Source organism: Cydia pomonella, chromosome 28 (genome assembly GCF_033807575.1).
Source record: "Cydia pomonella isolate Wapato2018A chromosome 28, ilCydPomo1, whole genome shotgun sequence".
NCBI classification, from domain to species: Eukaryota; Metazoa; Arthropoda; class Insecta; order Lepidoptera; family Tortricidae; genus Cydia; species Cydia pomonella.
This window is the reverse complement of record NC_084730.1, coordinates 10,107,933-10,132,704: the sequence shown is the minus strand read 5'-3', so window position 1 is coordinate 10,132,704 and position 24,772 is coordinate 10,107,933. Positions and strand designations below refer to the sequence as shown.

Below are 24,772 nucleotides of genomic sequence, written 5' to 3'. Positions count from 1 at the left end.
TTACTGGCCGCCCTCCAATTACTGGCCATTTTATACTAAAAGGGATTCTGTTTAATAATCACACAATCTAAGTTAATCATCAGAACGATAGTTACGATTATTTAGTTTACTTGAATTGTGTAAATAAATAAATAGAATTCTTATTTTAGCCATTTTAGTATAAGGTGGCCAGTAATAGAAGGGTGGCCAGTAATAGACGGTTAACCATATATATGTTCAGGATCATATTTTATTTCATAAAATATAAGTTTCATGTGGTAGGCAAATCGGTGAAGTTTGGCCTTACTAGGTACCGTATCTTATGGTCTGTTTCCTACAATCTCCCTTCCTTTCAGAATCTTTTTCGCTACCAGCTACAGCTCAATATAAACCATCGAGTCAATAAGGTTCACAATGCAATGCACAATGTCCGCGCCGCACTCGATAGGCGTGGCGTTCGAAGGGTTCAGCAGGTAACTGTTCTACTGTAAATTAGCTTACCTGAAATCTTTCTTCAAAGTAGCACCTATCCACATCTCTAATTCGCTGGCAGCCCTTGGTAAAATGCTTGTTTGCTGTAAGTACCACAACATCGCCTTCGGTTACGCACCAAATAAAACTCTGTAAAAGTAGTATTTCAAGTGGCGGCCCACCATGCGAACTTCAGTAAGCTGTCGGCCACCAGAGAGCGGTTAGTGAGGTGTTGCCGTATTTAGTGGCCAAATTGAACGCTTTAAGTATATTTATGCTCTCCTAGCGCCCAAAAGTAGGTAGCCAGTTAGACAAGGATAGCATACAGCAAGAAGAACAATAACGCTTGGTATATATTTTTTGGTAAGGACCGTTTATCCGATAGCGACCGCCTAGTACGAGTTCTGTCTTTGTATAAATAAAAAATGAAATATAGTTGTATAGTAGGTCCTTTTGTATGACTTAACATTTGCCTATGCTTATGCTACTACTAAAATCATTTGCATAAATGCCTGCTCCCGTAACAGATATTGTCTTAGACCCGTCTATGTACCATATGATATCGTTGTCATCAGAAATTGGTGCTTCAAGATCTTCGGTCCATTCAGCCCTTGTTGGAACTTTAACTTCAAAATTCTTACGGAACACAAACTTGGGTTGCATATTATCGCAGCTCATATTCGTTATCATTTCCATGAAATTTTTACATTTCTTATTTGTGTGTTTAGCCTTTGGCTTGATATCGTTCCAGAGGCTTGTTAAAGCCAACCTATGTAAAGATTTCCGCGCCTCAGATTGTATCACTATTGTATCGGCGGGAGGTCTAGCCGTACCTCCATCGCCGATGTTGGCGTCGTTCTACACGCTGCGGTATAGCAATGCATGCCCCTTTTTGTATTTTCATAAGGGCTTGTGTTGCTTTAATCTCGCCAATTGTATTGGGTGGCTCAACCAGCTTCTCTAGCTCCCTATTTTAGATGCAAAATGCTAAAACCTTGTTATCATATCTGCTAAACTATTTCATCTGCTAAGCTATGTAGTTCCGCAGTTCAATATTTATCGAAGTTCGCCTCCGCTGGATCTATACAAGAGTTCTGCTTCTGCCAACAGTTTTAGTTTTGTTAGCATTTTATTAAAGAAATATTTGTATGTATAATAGAGAAGCTGGTTGAGCCAACCAATAAAATTGGCGAGATTAAAGCAACACAACCTCGCTGGCTCGGTCACCTGGAGAAAATGCGAGGGGATCGAGCTGTGAGAATAGCATACACAGATAAAAAAGATATCTTAATTTAAGTGAATAAATGAAATGAAAATGAAAACGCAAAACTCTCTTGCGCACGGTTGCTTATATAAAATAATAAATTGCTTAGTCCAATAAATATGTCTTGAGTTAAAAACAACATAATTTTTTAAAGGAGAATAAAAATTATTTAGTTTTATCTTTACACATTTTTAAAGCGAATGGTAGTGATTTGAGTTAAGATATTAATTATTCGCCGCAAGAAAAAAAAGTCTTAGAAAGAGATATAGCATGCTCTTAAAAAACGGTTTTATCTTGAGTAACTCTTCCTCAAACCAAAAATATTACCAAATTCCAAAGAAGAACCACCAAAATTTTCCTTTGAGACTTTTAAGTTTTTAGGCAAGAGCGATTAATTCTTGGTTTGATGTTTTCAATTTACAGTCAAGAGCTAAAGCTATTTTAAAAAAGAAGCACCAAAACTTTGGTTTGAGACTTTTAAGTTTTTATACAAGAGCCATTAATTCTTGGTTTGATGTTTTCAACCTACAGTCAAGAGTTAAAGCTATTTAAAAGAAGAAGCACCAAAATTTTCCTTTGAGACTTTAAGTTTGTAGACAAGAGCGATAAATTCTTTGTTTGATGTTTTCAACCTACAGTGAAGAGCCAAAGCTATTTCAAAGAAGAAGCACCAAAATGTTGCTTTGAGACTTAAGTTTTTACGCAAGAGCGATTAATTCTTGGTTTGATGTTGTCAATATACAGTCAAGAGCCAAAGCTATTTAAAAGAAAAAGCACCAAAACTTTGGTTTGAGACTTTTACATAAAATAGTATCAATAAATTTGATGAAGGGGACAAGAGCGCTGGTGGCCTAGCGGTAAGAGCGTATGACTTGCAATCCGGAGGTCGCGGGTTCAAACCCCGGCTCGTACCGATGAGTTTTTCGGAACTTCTGTACGAACATTTGATATTCACCAGGCGCTTTTCGGTGAAGAAGAAAAACATCGTGGGGTAACCGGGCTAATCCCAATAAGGCCTCTAGTTTAACTAGTGCCTACGCCAATTCTCAGGATTAGTTTCCAAGCGGACCCCAGGCTCCCGTGGCAAAATGCCGGGACAACGCGAGGAAGAAGAAGATGATGAAGAGGATTATTGAAAACTACAAAGATTTCAACGAATGACGAAAATCATGCTGGTTTAAGAAAATTCATTCTTTATTAAAGACATACTAAACTTGGCGCTAAGAGATTTCAGCTCTAGATATAAATAATATCATATTTCACATTGAGTAACGCACTCTTGAACCAATACTTTTTCTTGTTTTTATGGAGAAATATAATTCTCAATTCAATTATGAGTATCTAACCCCAAGAAACAAAGTTTCTTGGCACAAGTTCTTTAAGTATTGCACTAAGACAGTTAGGTTTAATTTAAAAAATACAATACTTAAAACAAAACGTAAACGCTCTTGGTGAGAATAATGAGCTTTAAAAAAAAAACTTTTTATAGCTCGGATAGAGAATTTAATTTTTTAGCTTAAAAATTTTTTACTTAATAAACTTTGAAATATTTAATATCTTGACGCAAGAATTTTATTGTTTCCTTATATAGGAAACACAAAATGTCTTGACACAAGAGTATTTACTTGGCTGGAGAACTATTTTTTTTCTGTGTACATACACACACCCATGCCATGCCATGCCATGTAGGGCACCCGGGTGGAGAACGTCTATCTGGTCGTCCGTCGTAAAATAACAAGTATTCGAAATATCCGGATACAAAAATGGACGGATAATTGCAAGCCGTATGCACTACTAAGCCTGTCGCACAACGAGTCCATATGGTGTTTCCAATTTAAAGTAGGGTCCAGCGTGAAACCTAGGAACCTGCACTTGTCGCTTATCGGTATTTGACACTGAATCCTCAAGCCTGAGATGCACCTGCCAGAGAACAGCATTACATTTGATTTGTTCACGTGGAGTATCTACTTAATCGTTTGTCGAGAATCACCTCTGTAGCTGGCCGCATAGTATATTGTTTTTTTGGTTCAATTCATCGTACGGGCGACGCCCGTCGGGCGTGCTTTAACTACTACTGTCGTGTCGTCAGCAAACAGAGTGATTTCTCCTTGGTGTGTGAACTCGCGACTTTCAGACTGAGAGTCGCTCGCTCTCACCTCTATATGTCCAGTTTCTACACAGGTTTAAGAATAACGTTGACTGGTACAGAATGTCTCATGGTATTAAGTTTGCCTTAACATTAAGTTTTGCTTTGGTGAAATAAAATTTGAATAGTGAAATGAATATACATTAGATATTTAATAATTTAAAAACATAATCTAAGTATTTATAAACACAACATAATACCTACATATAAAACTTAAAATCTAAATCTAAAAATAAATAAAACTAATCTTAAAATAAGTTAAATTAATATATATATATTTACCACGGTTGCATTTTTTAGCGAGTTGGTGGAATAGAGTTTCTAGTTCGTATAATCTTGTAGGTAGTCTAGGTAATATGGCAATCTTTATAAATCCTGTCAGTTTACTCTCCACGTACCAACCGTCCTCATCTATCTGCAAAGTAAAACTATAAGAAACTAGAAGATGCAATACGCCAAACTATGACACGAATAGGACTGGTCAGAGAGACTCGGGCAAAAAAGACTCCGCGCTGCCAGCCCTAGCTCCTCCCAGGGGCTCTCGTCATGTTTGTGATTGCTGTGGCAGGAGATGCCTCTGGTATGCGGCTCTTCAGTCATCGCAGACGTTGCAATCAACCTCCCCGCAAGACCCGATTCTACCTGACGCTGCACGCTGCAACAATCATCTGCAATAGATGACGTAACCAATATGATGATGATGACACTAATGTAACTACTTGATACCTCGCGCGTCCAATGATGATCCCTATGACAGTTTTTCCTAGTTGCTTTAGCGTTGGAAAATAACTGAAGAAATATGTTTTTATAAATATATTATTTTATAAATGTTTGTGGCAGGAAGTGCCGTGCTGCGATTGGGCTTTACAGCCACAGGAAAAGATGTGCCGCACCTCCGATCTCCGACGGCGCACGGACCTCTTCTTCTTCTTCTTAATAACCTGTCGCTGCAACAATCATCTGTCAAGATGCTGTGGCCAATGATGATGGCCAACTTTATAAATGGAATTCGTTAATAAACTGGCCATGCAATTTTGCAGGGCGCTGTACACCCAGCAGCCACATTACCTATAAATGGAATTCAATCATAAAGTGGCCATGCAGTATAAGGAAAATAAATATTTTTCATTTTTTATAAGGAAAATAAATATTTTTCATAAAAATATTTTTTTCATTTTTCAGTGGCCATGCAGTTTTGCAACTGGGTGTACATCCGTGATTTAAAAAAAAACATCAAAACTTACAATTCCAATTGTCTCGTAGTAACAAAGCATGGCACAAGTCTCGTTTGTTGTGCTTTTGCGGCAATAGTCCAAAATCAACTTTAAACCTTCGGGTGTTGTCTTAAAATATACAGGAAAATAATTAGTGCATAAGGAAAATGATAAACGAGAGTTCATAGATAACCTATTTAAATAGACACCTGATGGTGTTCATTTATGTCTCGAGTGTCCAATTTATATTTTAAGTACCTCCCGTGTTACAGAATATTTATCATCACATTTGGGAAGAAAATAAGTTTTGACAAAAATTTCACTTTTAGTACAGTCAGCATCAATAGTAGCGGATGAAACAACGCGCCAAAAGTATCTGATATTCTGGAAAACTTTTCCAAATATAGATTAATCTCTAAAATTTACATTCAAAAGTATATCTTTTACCGTCTTAATTGTTCTACATATAAAACCATAACATTTTGTTAAGCTGTTACAGAATGGTAGATACTTTTGAAACCTTGTTTGATCCGCTACTTTTGATGCTGACTGTATTTTTTTCCACAGGCAACTAATAATCAGGAAGATAATTCTAACAACCCCAAACACTATTAGATTGCGTTGTTTTATCACAGAGTTCCTATGACCACCTCCTGTCTTCATCATCAGATCAGCCCGATGGTACCATAATACACAGATAAAAAAGATATCTTAATTCAAAACGCAAAACTCTCTTGCGCACGGTGGAGTAGTGACCCTGCCTATGAAGCCGATGGTCCCGGGTTCAAATCCTGGTAAGGGCATTTATTCGTGTGATGAGCATGGATATTTGTTCCTGAGTCATGGGTGTTTTCTATGTATTTAAGTATTTATAAATATTTATATATTATATTATATATATCGTTGTCTAAGTACCCTCAACACAAGTCTTATTGAACTTACTGTGGGACTTAGTCAATTTGTGTAATAATGTCGTATATTTATTTATTTATTAAACAAAGAAAATATTGGCCATAATTTTTTACTTCCCTTTCATTTTGTCCTTCAAAAAACTTACTGGCCATTCACAAAATAGGCGCAACTATTTGTTGGAGAGTTTGTATTCAAGACTATATAAGCACGGTCAGTATACTCTGCTTGCACAGCGGGCGACGGCTGCCCTCCCTCAATGCCTCCGTTTTCGCAATTGCTCTCTAGAGGTAGGACAGACAAGACCACGTGGATAGTGGGGTGGGTTTAAATGACCTTAACATTTTGAAATTTTGGTGAGCTTGAGGATAAGATAAGATAGATAGGTACGTATAATTCATTAATTCAATTCAATTTTAGTTTATTTTGTGTATTGCGATTTGTTTTTCCAATTATTGTATTTTTATTGTATCTTTAGACACTAAGTAATATAATGCCAATTAGACGTAAGGTTTAGCTGTTACTGCTGATCGATTGGAACAAATAAATGAAATGAAATAAGATAAGGAGAATTTATTAGCATAAAAAGAACATTAATTATCATACACAAATTAATATATAAACGAACAGAAAATTGTGCTGGTGGTGGCGTGGTATCGTGTGACGTGGAATTATTTCGCTCCGCCTGCAACTGTCGATTTTTCAAATCAATCGTTAGCCGCCTTATTATATCAGATTACTATTCCATACACATACGTCTCAATTTAACTGCTGAGAGACATGTTTTTTCTACCTACCAATTTTTAAATCTTCCCGACCAAACAATAATTTTACAGTTCAACTGGCTGTGCTTTTGCGGTAATTTTTTTTGCAGATCAGTTTATAAACGGCTGATCAAATAATAACTAATCAAAAATATACAGTAGAAACCGCTTAATACGATCACATTTAATACGATTTCTTACACAATTAACGCCTAATTTTACATTAGTGCCTGGAACTTATTTTTTATACATGTATTTCCACTTAAGACGCGTTTTTGACGTGGTCCTTTGAATCTTCTAAACCCAATGACTGACGTGCGCACAGCTACAGCACAATATCCACCTTCCTACATTCCCATAGGGTTCACAATGTCGCGCCGCACGATAAGCTCAAAGGGTTAAGCGGGTTCTACTGTAACTTAGCTTGCCTTCTTCATTTCTTTATTCAAGCACATTGCCACTTCTTCGCCTCGTTGGCAGCCCTTAGTGATATTCTTGTTCACTGTAAAATAACTACAATATGTATTGTCTTCGGTTACCGTGACAGTTACTCATGAAATAAAACTCTGAAAAGTATAGTATATGCCGTGAAAAGGACATTTAAAAAATCCCGATGTTTTGAACACTTTAATGGGTTCACTCATGGTACGATTCATCTTTACAATCAGTCGTTTCAGACCGATCGAAACGACGGATTGATAGTGAATGTTAATATCTTTATCGATGTAGGAAACAATCGAAAACGATATCGGAAATCTGAACAAAAACCCGTGCAATCATTAATATAATAATGATGAATCGACATTGTATGGCGCTTTGCGAGCAACGATTTGCTTTTTGTCTCATTCTTGGCGCAGGCGCCGCACGCGCTGCATCCTTCGATCGCGCCTTTGCCCACCAGACTTGAGTTCCACTAGGTACTGCCAGGGTCCAGCAGCACCTCTATCTTGGCTACTGCTCTCCCAAGTGCTCATCAAGACGTGTCTGTTGACCAAAACCGCATGGGCCTATGTTGCATCAAACCTGACTTCCACTAGGGTTCATAAGGAGGATGAGTAGTATACTCATAACTTATACAAGTTCAGTCTTGCAGACCTTTGATCCCTTGGGCGGCTTTTATAAAATTACGATATTTATTCTTGTGAATTGTCAATTATCAATCACATTTCTAATTTTCATTATCAATTTATTAACATTTTTAATGGTTTGTGAAGCAATAACCATGAATTGTTTTTAATTAGCCGGGTCCACACAGAGCGAGCATACGTGCGAGGCAATTTCCTCAAGCACAAACCGGCCAGTGTAGACGTGCCTCGGCCGGTTTGTGAGTGAGGAAATTGCCTCACACGTACGTGCTCGCTCGCTCGCTCTGTGTGGACCCGCCTATTCGAAATAAATCAATATTAATGCAACTTAATGGTCAGTGCAATTGATAATAAATGCTCTTTTAATTGTTAGTTTGTAATTGTGTAATTTCTAATGGTCAATTTCATTAAAATTAAGTAAAAGGAATAATAATTGTCGCCGAGACTGATCCGATTAAGATTCAAGTCAGGTCGGATTGTGTCGCGAAGGATTATGTAATCTTCACGAGGTTGAAACTACTTTATAACTGTGAGAGTTAACGTGACTTTATTTGGATATTTCCACACACATATTTGAAAATAACGTTGACTGGTAGAGAATGCCTCATGGCAACCATGACATTAAGTTCACCTATTACACTTAGTTTTTTTTTACTTCAATAGTTTAAATAAATATATATATATATATTTACCACTGTTGCAGTTTTTAGCCATTTGGTAGAATTGAGTTTCTTGGTTTTTTATGATTTCAAAAGTCATTAATTCAGTTGCTTTACTTTCCACATACCATCCGTCCTCATCTATCTGCAAAGGGCTAACTATAAGAAGCTAGAAGATGCAATATGACAAACTATGACACTAATATATAGGACTGGTTAGAGAAAGTCAGGCAGAAAAGATTCCGCGTTGCTAGACCTAGCTCTTTCATAGACTCTCATCATGTTAATAGTGATTGCTGTGGCAGGAGATGCCGCTCTGGTGTAGGACTCTTCAGTCATCGCAGACGTTGCAATCAACCTCCCCGCAACACCTGATTTTACCGGACGCTGCAACAATCATCTGAAATAGTTGACGTGGCCAATAATGATGATGATGACACTAATGTAACTACTTTATACCTCGCGCGTCTAATGATGAGAGTCTCCTAGTCACTTCAGATTTGGAAAATAGCTGAAGAAATTTATTACATTTTTTTTAAATTAAATATTTTAAAAGGGCATACCCACTTTATAAATAGAATTGGTTAATAAATTGGCCATGCGATTTTACAGCTAGGTGATGTTTACCCAGCAGCCACAATGCCTATAAATGGAATTCAATCATAAAGTGGTCATGCACTTTTGTAGCTGGGTGTACATCCGTGATTAAAAAAACATTAAAACTTACAATTCCAATTGTCTCATAGTAACAATGCATAGCACAAGTCTCGTTTGTGCTGTTGCGGCAATTTTCTTTAATCAACTTTAATATTTCGGGCGTTATCTTAAAATAATCGGAAAATAATTAATGCTCGAGGAAAATTATAAACGAGAGTTAATAGAGACCTGTGTAAATAGACACCTGCTGGTGTTTATTTATGACTCGAGTTTATAATTTGTATAAGTACCTCCCGTGTTACAGAATATTTTTCATGACACTTTGAAGAAAGTAAGTGTTGGCAAAAATTTCGTTTTTAGTACAAGCTTTTATCGCTGACTGTATTTTTTTCGATAGCCAACTAAATCATCGAAACAATTCTTACAACGCAATCACTATTAAATTGCGTTATTATATCACAGAGTTCCTAATGTTCCTATGCCGACCTCCTGTCTCCATCATCAGATTAGCTCGATGGTACCATAATATTATTGTCACTCGACATACATATGCATGCAAGTTTTTGGCTTCATCGAAAACCGGGAAGTGGGTCAAATTTAACTTCTAAGATTTGATTTAAGACAGAGAACGAGGCAGGTGCAATTTATTTAGGGGTGATGTATATTTCATTATAATTTTAACCCGGGAAAATAGTAGATAATAACTATTTGTAGATATGGGCCCTTATTCGACATGCTAAAAGTGACGTTTCGTGTTGATTTCCATTTGATGTGAAAAATATTGTGACTTGTCGAATTGCTATTATCACCACCTGTCAGTGAACAATATCCACACTAGAGGCGGGGCGTTGTACCGGAATAGTTTTTGGAACAGGTTATTTGTAATAGACTACTTTTAGCTTGTCGAGTATTTAAAAGTACGGACTTTGATTTCTGAAATAAAACAAATATGAAACTTTTATCACCTCGTACCTCCATTCTTACCGTTACTTTAGGTAAAATAAAATTTTGTTAACAGATGGTCGTCTGGGTGTCTGTTGTATCTAAAAATAATGTAATAATATATAACAAAAATATGACAATAGATTCATAGCCTTCACTCAAAACGTCACCATATTTCCGACCCTTACCGAAATAATAAGTCGATATTTGTATAAATAATCCTTATTTGTAAGACGCCTAAGCACGGCAAATACGTAAACTGCCTATTGGGGGTCATACTCGTAAAACTGGTATTTTAGACGTACTTTTGGTACGAGTAACAGAGACGTACTTTTGGTACGCAGTCCCAGCTCTAGTCAGGATTCTAGTTGTCAAATATAAGCGTGTCGAATACGTATTAGTTAACTGTCAAATGAAATTAGATCAACGGTAGACTTTTTTGTCGATGGGTATGGCTGCCATGTTTGGATTTATGACATTTAAAAGGGGATCCTAAGGCAGAGAGTAGTTTTACCTGTACGATTTTGATTCTTCTACTGGACGCAAGATGGAGTTAGCTGCCAAATTCCGATCAGGCTGACGCAACTAGGAAGAAAAAAGTTTTGTATGGAATTTGTTTCGCAAATCATTGCCAACGAAGAAAAAGAAAACGTCAGTGCTATTTATTCTGTCAAGTTTACATCAAGTCTACTGTCAGCCTAATTGCTTTGTTTGTTTTGAAGGCTTCAATGTTTTGTTCGGGTATTTCGTGTAATTTCTTTATTGTTTAGTGCAAAAATCGAAAATAGTCAACCGTGATCAGAGTAAAGAGCGAGTTTGTTACAATGCCAGCGAGAAAACGGTTTACTAAGTGTGAAATATGTGGCAAGCGAGCCACTCGAGAAAATCACGAAAAAAGGGATTTAATGGCGAAATTTCCCTTGGATGAAGACTGGTAAGTATTGCTTTAGATACTTTTGACCTTATTTTGGGTCAGCAGGCTATAAACACATCGAAAATTAGATATTTTACATTATTTTTCGTTGTGAACTAGGGATGTACTATAACTATCGATAACTGTAGTTTTATTTGTATATCAGTGTAAATAATTAAATTAAATATGTGAAATTTCCTTAGAACTAGCATGCAATATGACCATAATTAATTCATCGAAGCTTAATAATGCATAAATTATCTATCACTTATGCATTAATAGTCATTAGTTAACATATTTTTTTTATCTAGTGATTATTAATCACATTTAATTTATTATTTATTTATTTTTTATGGTCTAATTGAAGTCCTGTCTTTGTTTGTATTATGAGTTTTTCTTTAGTAGTGCACAATAAAGAATTTTATTATTATTATTATTTAATATATTAACCTAAAATGTAAGAAAATTAATCTCTGTTTTTATGATAAATAAAGAAATATTATAGGACATTATTACACAAACTGACTTAGTACTAAAGTTTGAATGGCATGTGTTGTGGGTACTTAGACAACGATATATATATACCCACAACACATGCCATTCATACTTTAGTACTAAGTCAGTTTGTGCAATAATGTATATATATATGTACATAGACCTAATTTATAAGTATTTATAAATACATAGAAAATACCCATGTCTCAGGAACATAAATATGTGCATTTATGTGATAAAAGTTTCATGTGCATAAGTATGTGTGTGATATGTGTTTTTAATATGTTTATTATATATTCATGCTCATCACACTAATAAATGCCTGATCCAGGATTTGAACCTGGGACCATCGGCTTCATAGGCAGGGTCGCTGCCAACAAGGCCAGACCCGTTCTCATGATTAACAGACATATAAATACATAAAAAGTTAAAGCATTGATAAAGGGTTGTTGATAACTGGATGCCGAAAAACATGATTTATAGATGCATATTAGCGCGAAATAATCAGTTGATCATCTCATTAGCAAACACATGGAATATAAACTGTAGATAAAGTCATGTTTTTCCAAGGCTGTATGTTTTCAGATGCAGGCAGTGGGCCAAATTTGTTGGAAACGAAGACCTGATACATCTTCCCATAGAAAAGTTACATGTATTCAAACATGTATGTGCACATCATTATGAAAATCAAGCATTTAATAAAATAAAAAAACACGACTTAAAAACTGTATTAAAATAATTCGGGTCCACATTAAGCCCGACCAGATAGTAGTCCAATTAAGAACTATCCACTTTATAACATGCAACTTAAATGTGGACTCGATGCTAACCTGATTTCGAGTACAAAATTTGTAGACAGGAGCCTATGTTGTTGTTATGTTAGGAGCTTATGTTGTTTATTTTATCGATATCGATAAGAATCGTAAGCGTGTAGCGTACTACACTATTTAAATCGCTTATGTTGCTACTATGGTTCTTTGACAGTTCTTTGTCGTACATTTTGGTAATGATTTGCGAAACAAACTGATTCCACTCGCTAGTATGGAAGTCCCGTCTCTTAAAACGTAGTGATTATATGCTCTTTGACAATGACATGCAGTTGCGTCGATGTAGATCTATCATAAAAACGTACATGTGACGTATGTGACAATTGTCCAGGATGAAAGAAATATCTTGACAATTAATATAAAGCAATACAATACCACAAAATGTCAACAAGAAAACAGATTTATTATAAAAATACAAATTATATACAAAGCTTCATTTTAAAACCAATGGTCGTGGGTTCTAACCCCGGCTCTTAACAATGTGCATCTTGTATCATGTACCGATTGCTTTTCAGTAAAGTAAAATATATTATCATGAGGAAGATGGAGTAGCCCCAATAAGGTATATTTTCCCCTCTGGGTTAGAAGGTCAGATAGTAGTGAGACAGGGAGATATAGTGAAGAATGCGGATAAACAAGCATTTATTGTGTTGTTAGGCTAGTTCTTTTTTTTCAAAATTTGAAAACGAACGCAACAGCATGCTCAAAACCCCCTGTGAGTCAGAATCTGTTAAATTCAGGCTTAAGACGAAACAGGAGCTGAGCCCGTACACAAATTTGAGATTTTTAGGTAAAAGGTAAAAAATATTGCCGTCGCGCTGACGAGTGTGGCCCCCGTACCTAGCTAGAGACTATCCCTTGTGTGTGTACCAACAAACCAAATTTTAGACAAATATGATACGTCTTCTTCTTCTTTGTCGTTGTACTCTTTGCAGAGCGTCGTGGTCAACTGCTGATATCAGGTGCACATGTTGCTTGCCGTACGATTTCTCGCCATTTTTCGCGGTTGGGGGCCATTCTGGCAAATGCGTTCAGGGGACCCTTCATGGCAGATTTGATTTGGTCAGTCCATCGCATAGGTGGCCTTTTGCGCGGTCTTTTTCCGTTTGCTCTACCCTGCACCACTAGACGCTCCATGGAGTCGTTGTTCCTCCTCGAGAGGTGACCGAAAAAACTGAGTATGCGGGTCTTTACGAGAGTCGAAAGGCGCTGCTTGATACGGAGTTCTTTAAGGATGGAGACATTAGTCCGAAACTCGGTCCAGGATATCCCCAGCATTTTCCTCCAGCACCATATTTCTAGGGCGTCTATCGTCTTCTCCTCTGTCTTTCGGATAGTCCAGGTCTCCGCAGCGTATAAGAATATAGGAAAAACGAGGGCCCGTACAAGCCGAACCTTCGTGGTGTTTGTGACGTTTCGGTGATACGTAGCCTATACGTAAAAACTAGCCAAGACAAATCCTTTATAATTTCAGGATTTTCTACACAGCACAGAACATGGCACCCATATAGATCTCAATTCCGTTGTCGGCGAGTCAACAACGACACATATTCTTAATATTGAACTTAATTGGCTCTCATTTCACATTTATGTTTTAAATTAATTATAGGCATAGACATACCATATCCTATTGTAAGTACAAAGTTTCAGAGCAATCTAGCAAGTCATTTTAAAATGAGAGCCCCCGCCCTGAGAGATTTATTTAAATAGTGTTATGTTTTATCTCTTTAAATTAAAGAACGTAAAACCACCCAAATATATTTGTGTGAAAATCCGGCCCTGTTTTTTACCTGCTCCTCGAGAAACATAACATTGCTTCCTTGGCGCTAGCTAGCCGTGCGCTCGCATTACCAGTGCAAGCGAGGTCTTCGAATACGTATCTTTGTTTCGGATCGCAGTGTCACAAGTTAAGCTGGTTTGAGAGCGTTTAGTCGCCTACCTTAGACGCACCAATAGAGATCAGACAGCTATTCTGTTAGAATTCTGTATTAGTTCATAATGAATCTTATTCCGTGCTCAATAGAGTAGTAATTCAATAAACGCTACCTATGCGGCTTGACCATTTTTTCATAGTGGCACGCGCCTTTGCGATTTTTAAACAATAGATAAGACGATAATCCGTAGAAGCTCACGGAGAAAAATAGAAACTATAACTGTACTGCGGACTCAACCTTCACGTTATAATTTTTTAAGTACCTATTAACGTTGACATAGTAACGAAAATAATAAACACGTCAATTGAAGTAAACAATATTATTATATGCAAGAAAATTTTGCAAAATAGGTACATTAATGATTAATATGTAAAACACCATTAATTATTGAATTATAATTATGATTTTGTGTTAAAAAATATGAGACCAATTATACAGCCCGATTACACGGGCTACATATTAAAAATGATTATCATGGAAACAGTAAATATACACAGGTGAACAAAGTTATAGTAAAATAGGTGCATAATTTCAGAGCTTGCCTGGCCCACCTGTACCACCTACCATGACCACGGCCGTCTCCTACTATTATTTTTTTCTAATACCTATGGCCTTACTAGCGAATAGTATTCCATGTTCTTGATCCAGAATTTAAACCCTTAACTACATATTTGTGGCACTTGGGGTTGAATTTGAAACTCTAGGGCACTAGCGTGGCTCTATGAGAGCGCCTTATATAGGCTTCTGGTGACCAGAGGATCAACATTGTTAACCAGCGCGGAAATGCACCCAGCCTTCTGGGCACCCTACCGAGCGACCAGAATATAGGGCAAATATTTTATGTATACGTTTTTGACTTAAGTGTTTTTATCATGATTTATATTTAAAGTTACAGATGTCGAACTACCAGCAAAGTTTTTGAAGAGGTGTAGTTTTTATATTTCCTGGTACCAAACTGATACAGGAAATTGGAACATCAGTAAATAATCTACACCGAAGACAATGAAATATAGTCACATAATACTTTAATGTTTTATTTTATTAAAGAAATCGGTAAAAAAATGTGTTTACTGAAAAAGATAAATTTTATTTTATTTGTAGTTGAATAACAAAATATGTATTTAATCTCCTTTTAACATAGGAATTCTCTTTGTGTAGGTACATATAAATAATAGGTACTTAGGTCTTGGTAAGTAACAGTAGCGGCGCGTGAAAATTCTGGCTAGGCAACTCGGAACAAAAAAACACCTTAACATTATATACTTTTTTTTTTCATGATAAAAGTGAGGCGTGTGCTAGGTGTGTCCTTGGGCGCGACCTTTTGCAGTTAGTGTATAACCACCTTTGCCATACTATTATGCACACAACATACAAAATATCACTGGTTTAGTAACTTTATATATAAATTTGTGCACGTAAAATCGTAAGTAAAATCACATAAAAACATTTAAAACTCTAATAATAATAAATAATAATAAACAAGCCTTGGTAACAACCGGGACGGGAGTCTTCACAAACACACAAATTCTAAAACCTATTACTACAAACCTACAAACAGTACTTTCTTTGAAGAAACGTTCTTTATCAAATTATTAAACTTGAGACTACATAAGATTCTTGGATTTTTCTATTAAAAGTCATCATTTTTTTTAAAGGTTTTTACAAAAATTGTTATCAATGATAGCAAAATACTGTACAATTTTACCCATTTATTCAATTCAATGTTTTTGTATGGCAATATTAAGCATTCGCGCGGCAAACGCCACTCGATTCAAAATTGGGAACCATTACACTCCAATATAAATCTCACCTGTTTGTATTTAATGTTTAAATTCAAATGAAGCAGTATGTTAATAATAACTGACGTTATCGCGGCCGTGTACAGAGGGCCTACCGCGTACCCCGAAGTTCGCAAATTGCGAGCATCTTTCTCTTTCACCCTAATTACGCCATTGGAGTAAAAGAGAAAGTAGTCCGCAATTTGCCTACTACGGTGTTCGCGGTAGGCCCCTCAGTGCTCGCGGACTTTATGAATATGTGCGTGCATTTTTCCAATATAAACCTTATGCTATTACGTTTAAGGTTTTTATTCAAATGAATAACCCGATACAAGACCGAGTTGCTTTGAAGCTCATTCGCGTGGACTATCTATAGCAAACTTTATGAGCGTGTGCGTGAGTTTTCGTATCAGTGTAGTGGCGCATGAATGAATAGTCAAGCTTAGCTTCACTTCGCGCGCCTGTTATGATTAGTGCTTTAGTAAATCGTGTTATCAATTACAAGGTAATGTAATACGTAGTGTTTTCATTATGGATATATTTTTAATTTTAATGATGATATATAAGTTTGGTTTATGTAGCAATAAATTTTAGGCAAGCCGGTGGGAATCGAGTTGTATGGACCCGCCGCCCCTGGTAAGTAATATAGACAGTACAGTAGGTCTTATCTTAATAATTTGAGATCTCATACATGCGTTCCGATATATCTGATGGCGACTGTACATACAATGGGGTCGCGTATACGAGTACAAAGAGCATTAAAATAGTTGTTGATAGACCAAGTGAGCGAGCTACTATGGTACCTATCTTTATATCAATTTTATGCATTATGTAATAGCGCAATACAGAATTTTTTTTTGACAAATGTAGTATTATTTTTATAGTAATAAAGGTTATTCATGAACCATCTCGTAATTTAAAAAAAACGGACTTTATCTCTAAATCATATGCCTTATATTTACAGATGTGTTAGGTTACAACTTGGTTCGTGAATGTGGTTTAGATTTAGAAGCAACTTGAGACTGGGTGCGGAGTAAATTGCATCAATTTTTTTTACAATTTTGAGCGTTTATAGGAGAATATGTGGAGCGAGCATTATTCGACGTGTAGGTGTGGGTTCAACAAAAATATCGCATGTCAATAGTTCTTTATTGTCGTTAAAATTCAATTAATAATCGCCTTTATCGACCATCAACTGTGTGGTCACTTTTTAATTGATTGACGTTGTCAGGTACAGTTTCACTACTCGCCGCCGCATTGTTCATAGCGCATTACTTATCCTATCGAATACAAGATGTCGCTGATTCCTGTAAACTTATGTTTAAAAAAAAAGACGCTTTACTCTATGCCATATATTGTAGGAAAGGAAGGGTATTCCCTGTCGTACGTCAAAAAATCCAAGATGGTGCCCAAGCCCATGGACAATAAAGTCTAGCAATAAAATCAACACTTGTCAAAATTTGACATTAGCAATCCACAGTCAGGTGACAATCAAATCAAACCGAACCACTTCGAGTTCAGAGCCATTTCAAACTATATAGTAGTAATAAACAAAGTTGATTTTTGTTTGATTATTTTTTCTATGAATGAGTTTTGATTGTTCCAAATGATAATATCCACAGTTGATAGAATCAACACTTGATACAATCAACATGCGATAGAATCAAGTGTTGATTTGATGTGGACGTGAAATTTGACAGTTGTGCATCTCGAATAAGGCCCATGGACTCAGCTTTTCGCTCCTTACTCTTAGGTAGGTAGGTGACTAGCATAATAATCAAAACATCGGAAAAAATATAATCGAATCCTTTCATTTGATATTTATGTTGTTTATGTTGTTGTTGTTGTTTGTTTTGTTGTTGTTTGTTTGATTTATTATATATCTATGATCAATATAAAATAAATTGTGTAAAAATATTTAATTATTTTGTAAATGTATTTATAAGCGTAAGCGAACTTTGGCAAGTACAACATTGCCGGTAAAATGACCGAGCAGGCAATATCGTTCACAAATCCATTGCTAAAGCACCGCACGCGAAGGCTCACCGCGAACACCGAAGTTCGAAAATTGCGGGCCTCTTTCTACGGGCCTCGCAATTTCCGAACTTCGGCGTTCGCGGTAGGCTGGTAATGGCGGCATTTCCCCTCATATGTGATAAAAAACATACAGTAGAAACCGCGTAATAGGATTTCTCACACAATTAACGCTTAATTTTACATCAGTGCCAGGAACTTGTTTTTTATGCAATGATTTCCACATAAGACGCGTTATTGACGAGGTCCTTTGATTCTTCTAAACCCATCGACTGACGTGCGTAGCTACAGCAAAATATCAACCTTCGTATATTCCCATAAGATTTACAATGTCGCGCCGCACACGATAGGCATGGCGCTCAAAGGGTTAAGCGGACTCTCCTGTAAATTTGCTTACTTTTTTCATTTCTTCATTTAAGCACGTTGCCACTTCTTCGCCTCGTTGGCAGCCCTGAGTGATATTCTTATTCACTGTAAACAATGAATTTAAAATACATTCCGATGTTTTGAACCTCTTAAGGAGTTCACTTACGGTACGATTAATCTTTACAATCCGTCGTTACAGACCGATCAAAACGGTGGATCGGTAGTGTATGTTAATATCATCATCATAGATTTATTTAATCGAAGACGATATCGGAAATCGCAACAATACAATAACCCGTGCAATCATGAGTATCATAACGATGAATCGACATTGTATGGCCCTTTGCGACCGACGATTTGCTTTTTTGTCTCATTCTTTCTTGACGCAGGCGCCGCACGCGCTGCATTCCACGATCGCGCCTCGATCGTTTAAATAAATAAATATATATATTTACCACGGTTGCATGTTGTAGCGATTTGGTAGAATTGAGTTTCTTGATAATTTATGATTCCATAATTCATTAAAACAATATTCATAAATTCTATCCCTTTACTCTCCACGTACCATCCGTGCTCATCTATCTGCAAAGTACAAGTTATAAGAAGCTAGAAGATGCAATAAACCAAACTATGACACAAATAGGACTGGTCAGAGAGACTCGGGCAGAAAAGACTCCGCGCTGCCAGCCCTAGCTCCTCCCAGGGGCTCTCGTCATGTTTGTGATTGCCGTGGCAGGAGATGCCTCTGGTATGCGGCTCTTCAGTCATCGCAGACGTTGCAACCTCCACGCAACATCTGATTCTACCGGACGCTGCAACATTCATCTAGAATACATGACGTGGCCAATGATGATGATGATGACACTGATATAACAATTACAGCGCGCGTACAGTAGTAGTAAATATTTTTTAAAGCTAAAGGGTATAAGAAAATTTAAAAAATAACTGAAGACATATGGTTTTAGAAATATATACTTTTTATATAACATTTTAAAAGGGTATACCCACTTTATAAATGGAATTTGGTACTTCAACTTCAACATTTATTCAGCAAATAGGCCACAAGTAGGGATTGCAAATATTCGAAACTTTTAGGTATTCGAATATTCGATTTTTTCTGACGATATATTCGAATAAATAAATGAACGAGAAATCGGTTATTTTTTATCATTTTATGCAAAAAATATTTGCACATATTGCAAAAACTAATGTTATTTTGCAGAAATCCACTTAATTGACTAGATTTTATCATCCTATTGAGATGCCCACATTTATAAAAACGAGTCGAAACGCAAAAATAAGACGTATTCAATATTTCTAGCTAAAACTTTTAGTATAAATGCACCGTTGCGTGAATTAATATTATTATAACTATAACCATCCAAACACGTATGAGAAAAAAATAAATTAGTAGGTAATTATTTTCCGATTTACATTTTATATTTATTTTTAGTCACTCAGTTGCCTATATAAAAAAAAAACTTTCATTCTATTGTATTTTGAATCGCCCTATTTCAGTGGTTGCGTGAGAGTAAACGCGCGGACAGTTGAGTGGTTTAGCATCGCAAAGTGTTAAAAACTATTTGCACATATTACAAACACTAATGTTATTTTGCAGAAATCCACGTAAGTAATTGACTAGATTGACTTTCAAGGATGTGAAGCGGCACCGTGGCTGTTTAATGTACTCATGGATAGTGGCTTGCATTACTTACATCTTTTGAGAAATGATGAATGTGGGCTGAGAATGAGTGGTTTACTCGACAAATGTCTTCTTTAGATGGCCTGGTATTGCTAGCGTCATCGGGTGAAGAGTTGCAGGAGATGGTAACTAGAAAGCAATCTTTTGAAAGAAAGGAATGAAAATAAATGTAAGCAAGACGAAAGTAATGGTATTTGGAAAGGGCGAAAATATGACAAACTGTACTGTTAATTTTGATTGGTCAAGAAAGAGTGGAACAAGTGTAAAAGTATGTCTACCTGGGAACCTTGTTCACCAGGGCATAGTAACCGTTAGCATGATAAAAGACATTGAAAGGAGAGTAAATGCTGGAAATCGTGTGAATGTGAACGCTTTTATGACCAGTCAGAAGGTGTCACAAAAAGCACGGTTGGCTGTGTATAGAGGGGTGTTGGTGACCTCACTTATGTATGGTAGCGAAAGTTCGGTATGGCAGAAGAGGCATCAGAGCCAAGTAGATGCAGTGGAAATGAGTGTTGAGAAGTGTGTGTGGTGTGAGATTACAAGATAGAATTAGGAACAATGTGGTACTCGTAAAGGTATGTTGAGATGATTTCGACACGTATTAAGAAGTTTATAGAGTCTACTAAAGTGGCCATGCAATTTTGAGTTACCATAAGGTTCAAATTTACATAGACAATTTATGAATGATTTCATTCATAACTTGTCCATCCACTTTTGAACCTTACTGTACATCCGCGATAAAAAAAACCATCACAACTTACAATTCCAAGTGTCTCGTAGTAACAATGCATGGCACAAGTCTCGTTTGTGCTGTTGCGGCAATCTTCTTCAATCAACTTTAAACTTTCGGGCGTTATCTTAAAATAACCGGAAAATAATTAGTGCGTGAGGAAAAGTATAAACGAGAGATAATATAGTTGGCGCTCGAACGTAGTGAGAGCGCCAATAGTCCGAGACTGAAATGGTGCCTTTCACACGAGTTAAACACTCTGTTGTTCATTTCGAATACGATGAAAGTAAAATACACGTGCATTTAAAAAAAAACATGCCTAAGTATAAACTTCGTATTATTTCTTGGGGGTTCTTGCAATTAACAATTTAGGTAAAAAGCTTGAACATTCCGATTCGATCCTCATAGACAAAGTGTTCCGAGATGTTTCTTTCCAATGAATTCCAATTTCCTGACGTAAACTTTCACGATTTTTACATATTATTAAATTATAGAAACGGAAACATTATTAATTTAAAACTCAATACGCGAGTAAGTCCCGTTTCTATAACTTAATAATATTTCCAATCCGTTACCACGTTCTCCTCTCCGGGCTGCGTCTCGTTCCCGTTGTCCGTATTATTTAGGATTAGGTCCTATAAACACAAAATATATTATACATGCTACTTAAAAAATATAGATAACTGGATGTCCACAAAGTAAACTATACTCCGAAAACTATTCAAATTTAATAAAACGTTATTTAGAAAAATACCAATCTAAAATAATTCAAATCAAATCAAAAATCAAAAACATTTTATTGTATGGTTATGGGTTCTACAAAGGTCTTAGGTAAATGAGTCATGTTCTCCATATCCTCCGTTTTTTTATTATTATTTAATTATTCTCCGTTACCACGTTTTCCGCTCCGGGCTGCGTCTCGTTCCCGTTGCCTTGGTTATTTAGTACCTATAAACACAATAATATATTACGCATGCTACTTAATTATAACTGGATGTCCCACAAAGTTAACTATATTCCGAAAACCATTTTAATTGAATAAAACGATATTTAGAGAAATACTATTTCTAAAATAATTACTCTGTTTTTTGTACTTCATTTCAAATAAATTCGATTATTTTATTCGCTTTTCCATTTTATTTTAAATAATGAATGCTAGAATTATTCTTACCCGAATAAAAAGATCTGCTCTTATTCTTGTTGTTGAGCAAGTTTCCGCTCTAAGCTTAGATTTAAGGACTGCTGCAAGAGGCCTGCCTGATCTTCTTCGATATTCAACCTTACAATTGGGAGTCTCAGGCTGAAATGAGGCCAGACTGGCGTCGAGATCTCAAAGCGGGAATAAATTTAAAAGTGGAAATATTACTGTCTTGGGTGAGACTTGAACTCACGGCCTCTGCCATCTGAGCCACCAGACTTCATCCATAGGCGGCAAATTAGTCCACCATGTTTTTACTAACCAAACAGGAAAGAGGCAGCTGTGCCCACAGCGCCGCTGTCATGTAGACGCTGAACGTTCCTGACACCATCGTTTGAAATAATATATGTATCTTCCCTAACTGCAACAGAAGGTAGGTATTTATTGTGAATATATTTATATTATACTTAATTTAATACAAGATGTTTTAGTCACCTGCAATAATTTATGGCGTGGATATACAATGTGTTTGTTTGTGCACGTATATTAGTGGAGCCGTTAACCACGTATAGTACGATGAATTTTATCGACAAATCACCCCCATACCAGGATTCACATTAAAATGCATCTAGGCAAATAAATCGGCAAAACGGCAACCAATTAGGCGTCTGGGGCCGATTGCTCCACATACACGGCAAGATTCTTTTGCTAAAACGGTAAGTTCAAATTAAGTAAACAAAGGAAAAAATTACAATGATAAATACCTTGATTCGGCAACGAATCGCACGCGCGAGAATATTTATACTTAATAATGACTCGTAGGAGTTGCGCTCAAGTTTATACCATTACCGTTTAATTTTTTGGAAATCAATTATATGGTTTTGATTGCAATCCGATGATGAGCAATTATATGAATTCGTTCTGTTGGTTACTCTAGGGTTGATATGGAACGAAAATGTAAGTGACAAAAGTCAAACATTATTTAATCCAAATAATTAACGAATAGTTCGGTATTCATAAAAAATGTTTATATGTTTTTCCTCTCCTCTATTTTCTATTTTTTAAAACATCACAAATAATTTAAATTGCATTCATAATAATTGTAATTGTTTTAAATTAAATTCATTATTTATAATATATGGTAGATTGAGTAACAAGGGAGCAAAATTACATATTTACGGCATGGGCGTACATTGAATCTTGAGCATAGTGTATAGATAGGATTCAAATGTTGCGTCCAAGATGAAAATAGTAACTCGGGGGCAAATTTTGTTTTGAATTAGCACGAGCGATTAAACAACAACTTTGCCCTCTTGTAAAACGCAACATTTTTCACCACACCAACTCGAAGAAGATATTAACTGTAAGATACCAATCAAGTTCAAATCCAAATGAAAGTCAATAAAGACCTACCATTCAACATCATCATTTAAAAGTCAGTTCTACCAGCCAACATAAAGAAACAACTCAAATGTTGCATCTGATTACTTTGCCCCACATGTGGTTAAAATGTAACTTCCTTTCTCATCAGTTATTGAACAATCAAGAGAGCCTTTACCAGCTGATGAGGAAAAATAATTTGTACTATTTATATACCACATGACACCTACTGCTTTTCGTATCACCTTTAACGAAATTATTATGTTTCAAAATATGATTTAAGCTAAAAAAACATGTACCTATATGAAAAATACTATACCATAATGGCAATAAAATGTCCTACAACAGAAAAGTACCACTTAAATCCCTCGCAGCAGGGAACAAAAATCGCCCTTTTCCAAATATCTGATGTGAAAATGTTATGTCACAAGTCAGGTACTTATTTATCATTTATTTATTTATTTAAACTTTATTGCATGATATAAATATGTACAAATGGCAATTTAATGCTTTACGGGAATCTCTACCAGTCAACCATTAGGCCAAACAGACACTTGTAGTTAGTGCAGGCTTGTAAACAACGAGGGGGAATATGAAACACAAATCAAGTCGATATCAATCAATCATATTTATTCGAACTCAAACTACCTATGGACCGCGGTCACCGCCTCCCGGTTAACGGTTGATACTTTGTCAGATAATAGTTTAGATGCTATTATAAATTAAAGAAAGGGAAGTAATTAAATGATCAGCCTTTTTTTAAACTGATCTGCATAAAATAGCATAGCATAGACATTAAATCATTTGGTCAGCAGGAAAAAAAATTGCTGGCAAATAAATACAAAAAATTGAGCTACAACTTTTGTTCAGCAAATACTTCCCAAATGGCCAACATTATAACCAATATCGATCTGTTTCTATTATTTGAATTTTGTTATTTGAAAATTGAATGGCATGTAAAATGTATTTATTTTACCAATAAAAATCTGTATATTTGTTATAATTTATATGCTTGATAAATAGTTGAGCTGATAAATTATTATTTGTTCAGCAATAGAGGTGTGCGCCGAAGGCTAAACCATCGGCGGCGGCGTCTGGTCCAAAAATAGCCGGCGGCGTCGGCGTAATCGGCGTGATCGGCGTAATTAATAAAAACAACTAAAATTTGAAAAAATAACCGTTTATTTAATACTCTAAGAAAGAAACAAATAAAAAACAAATAAAACATTTTCTTTCACGAAAAGACAATTTAAACCTATTAATTTAAACAACGTCAGCATGGCACATACAAATATTTTTTAATCAACTGGTCATAGTAACAAACCGTCATGTTCATGTAAGCAAGTAACGGGCTGGTCTTCCGCAGCGCCGGAGCTACCCAA

General features: G+C 36.1%; 1 protein-coding gene and 1 long non-coding RNA gene across 3 annotated transcripts; both read right to left on the bottom strand.

Moving 5' to 3' along the window:
- Positions 1-461: 461 nt before the first annotated feature.
- On the bottom strand, positions 462-6,061 carry LOC133533069 (uncharacterized). Its single transcript, XR_009801788.1, has 3 exons — positions 5,105-6,061; positions 4,143-4,275; positions 462-554 (listed from the first exon to the last, which is right to left on the bottom strand). It is a non-coding gene; the product is annotated as an uncharacterized LOC133533069 (long non-coding RNA).
- A 480-nt stretch (positions 6,062-6,541) lies between these two features.
- On the bottom strand, positions 6,542-24,427 carry LOC133533068 (uncharacterized). Of its 2 annotated transcripts, none has more exons than XM_061872005.1 (10): positions 22,506-24,427; positions 22,333-22,431; positions 21,767-21,820; positions 21,448-21,507; positions 20,904-20,999; positions 18,893-19,019; positions 18,469-18,542; positions 9,219-9,314; positions 8,525-8,636; positions 6,542-7,249 (listed from the first exon to the last, which is right to left on the bottom strand). In XM_061872005.1, the coding sequence occupies exons 2-10, from the start codon at positions 22,399-22,401 to the stop codon at positions 7,167-7,169; spliced, it is 771 nt and encodes a 256-aa protein (XP_061727989.1). In that variant the 5' UTR covers positions 22,402-22,431; positions 22,506-24,427; the 3' UTR covers positions 6,542-7,166. The 2 variants fall into 2 exon arrangements, with proteins under 2 accessions (XP_061727989.1, XP_061727990.1); XM_061872006.1 differs by having other exon boundaries at positions 22,775-24,427.
- Positions 24,428-24,772: the final 345 nt, after the last annotated feature.

What these genes read in the sequence shown, in the direction of transcription:
- LOC133533068 (XM_061872005.1), bottom strand. Translation starts at nt 22,401, where the DNA reads ATGGTGTCAGGAACGTTCAGCGTCTACATGACAGCGGCGCTGTGGGCA. An exon ending in AGCCCGGAGCGGAAAACGTG is followed by an intron (nt 21,508 to 21,766) that starts GTAACGGAGAAT and finishes TTGTGTTTATAG; the next exon opens with GACCTAATCCTAAATAATAC. An exon ending in ACTATGAGACAATTGGAATT is followed by an intron (nt 8,637 to 9,218) that starts GTAAGTTTTAAT and finishes AGCCCTTTGCAG; the next exon opens with ATAGATGAGGACGGATGGTA.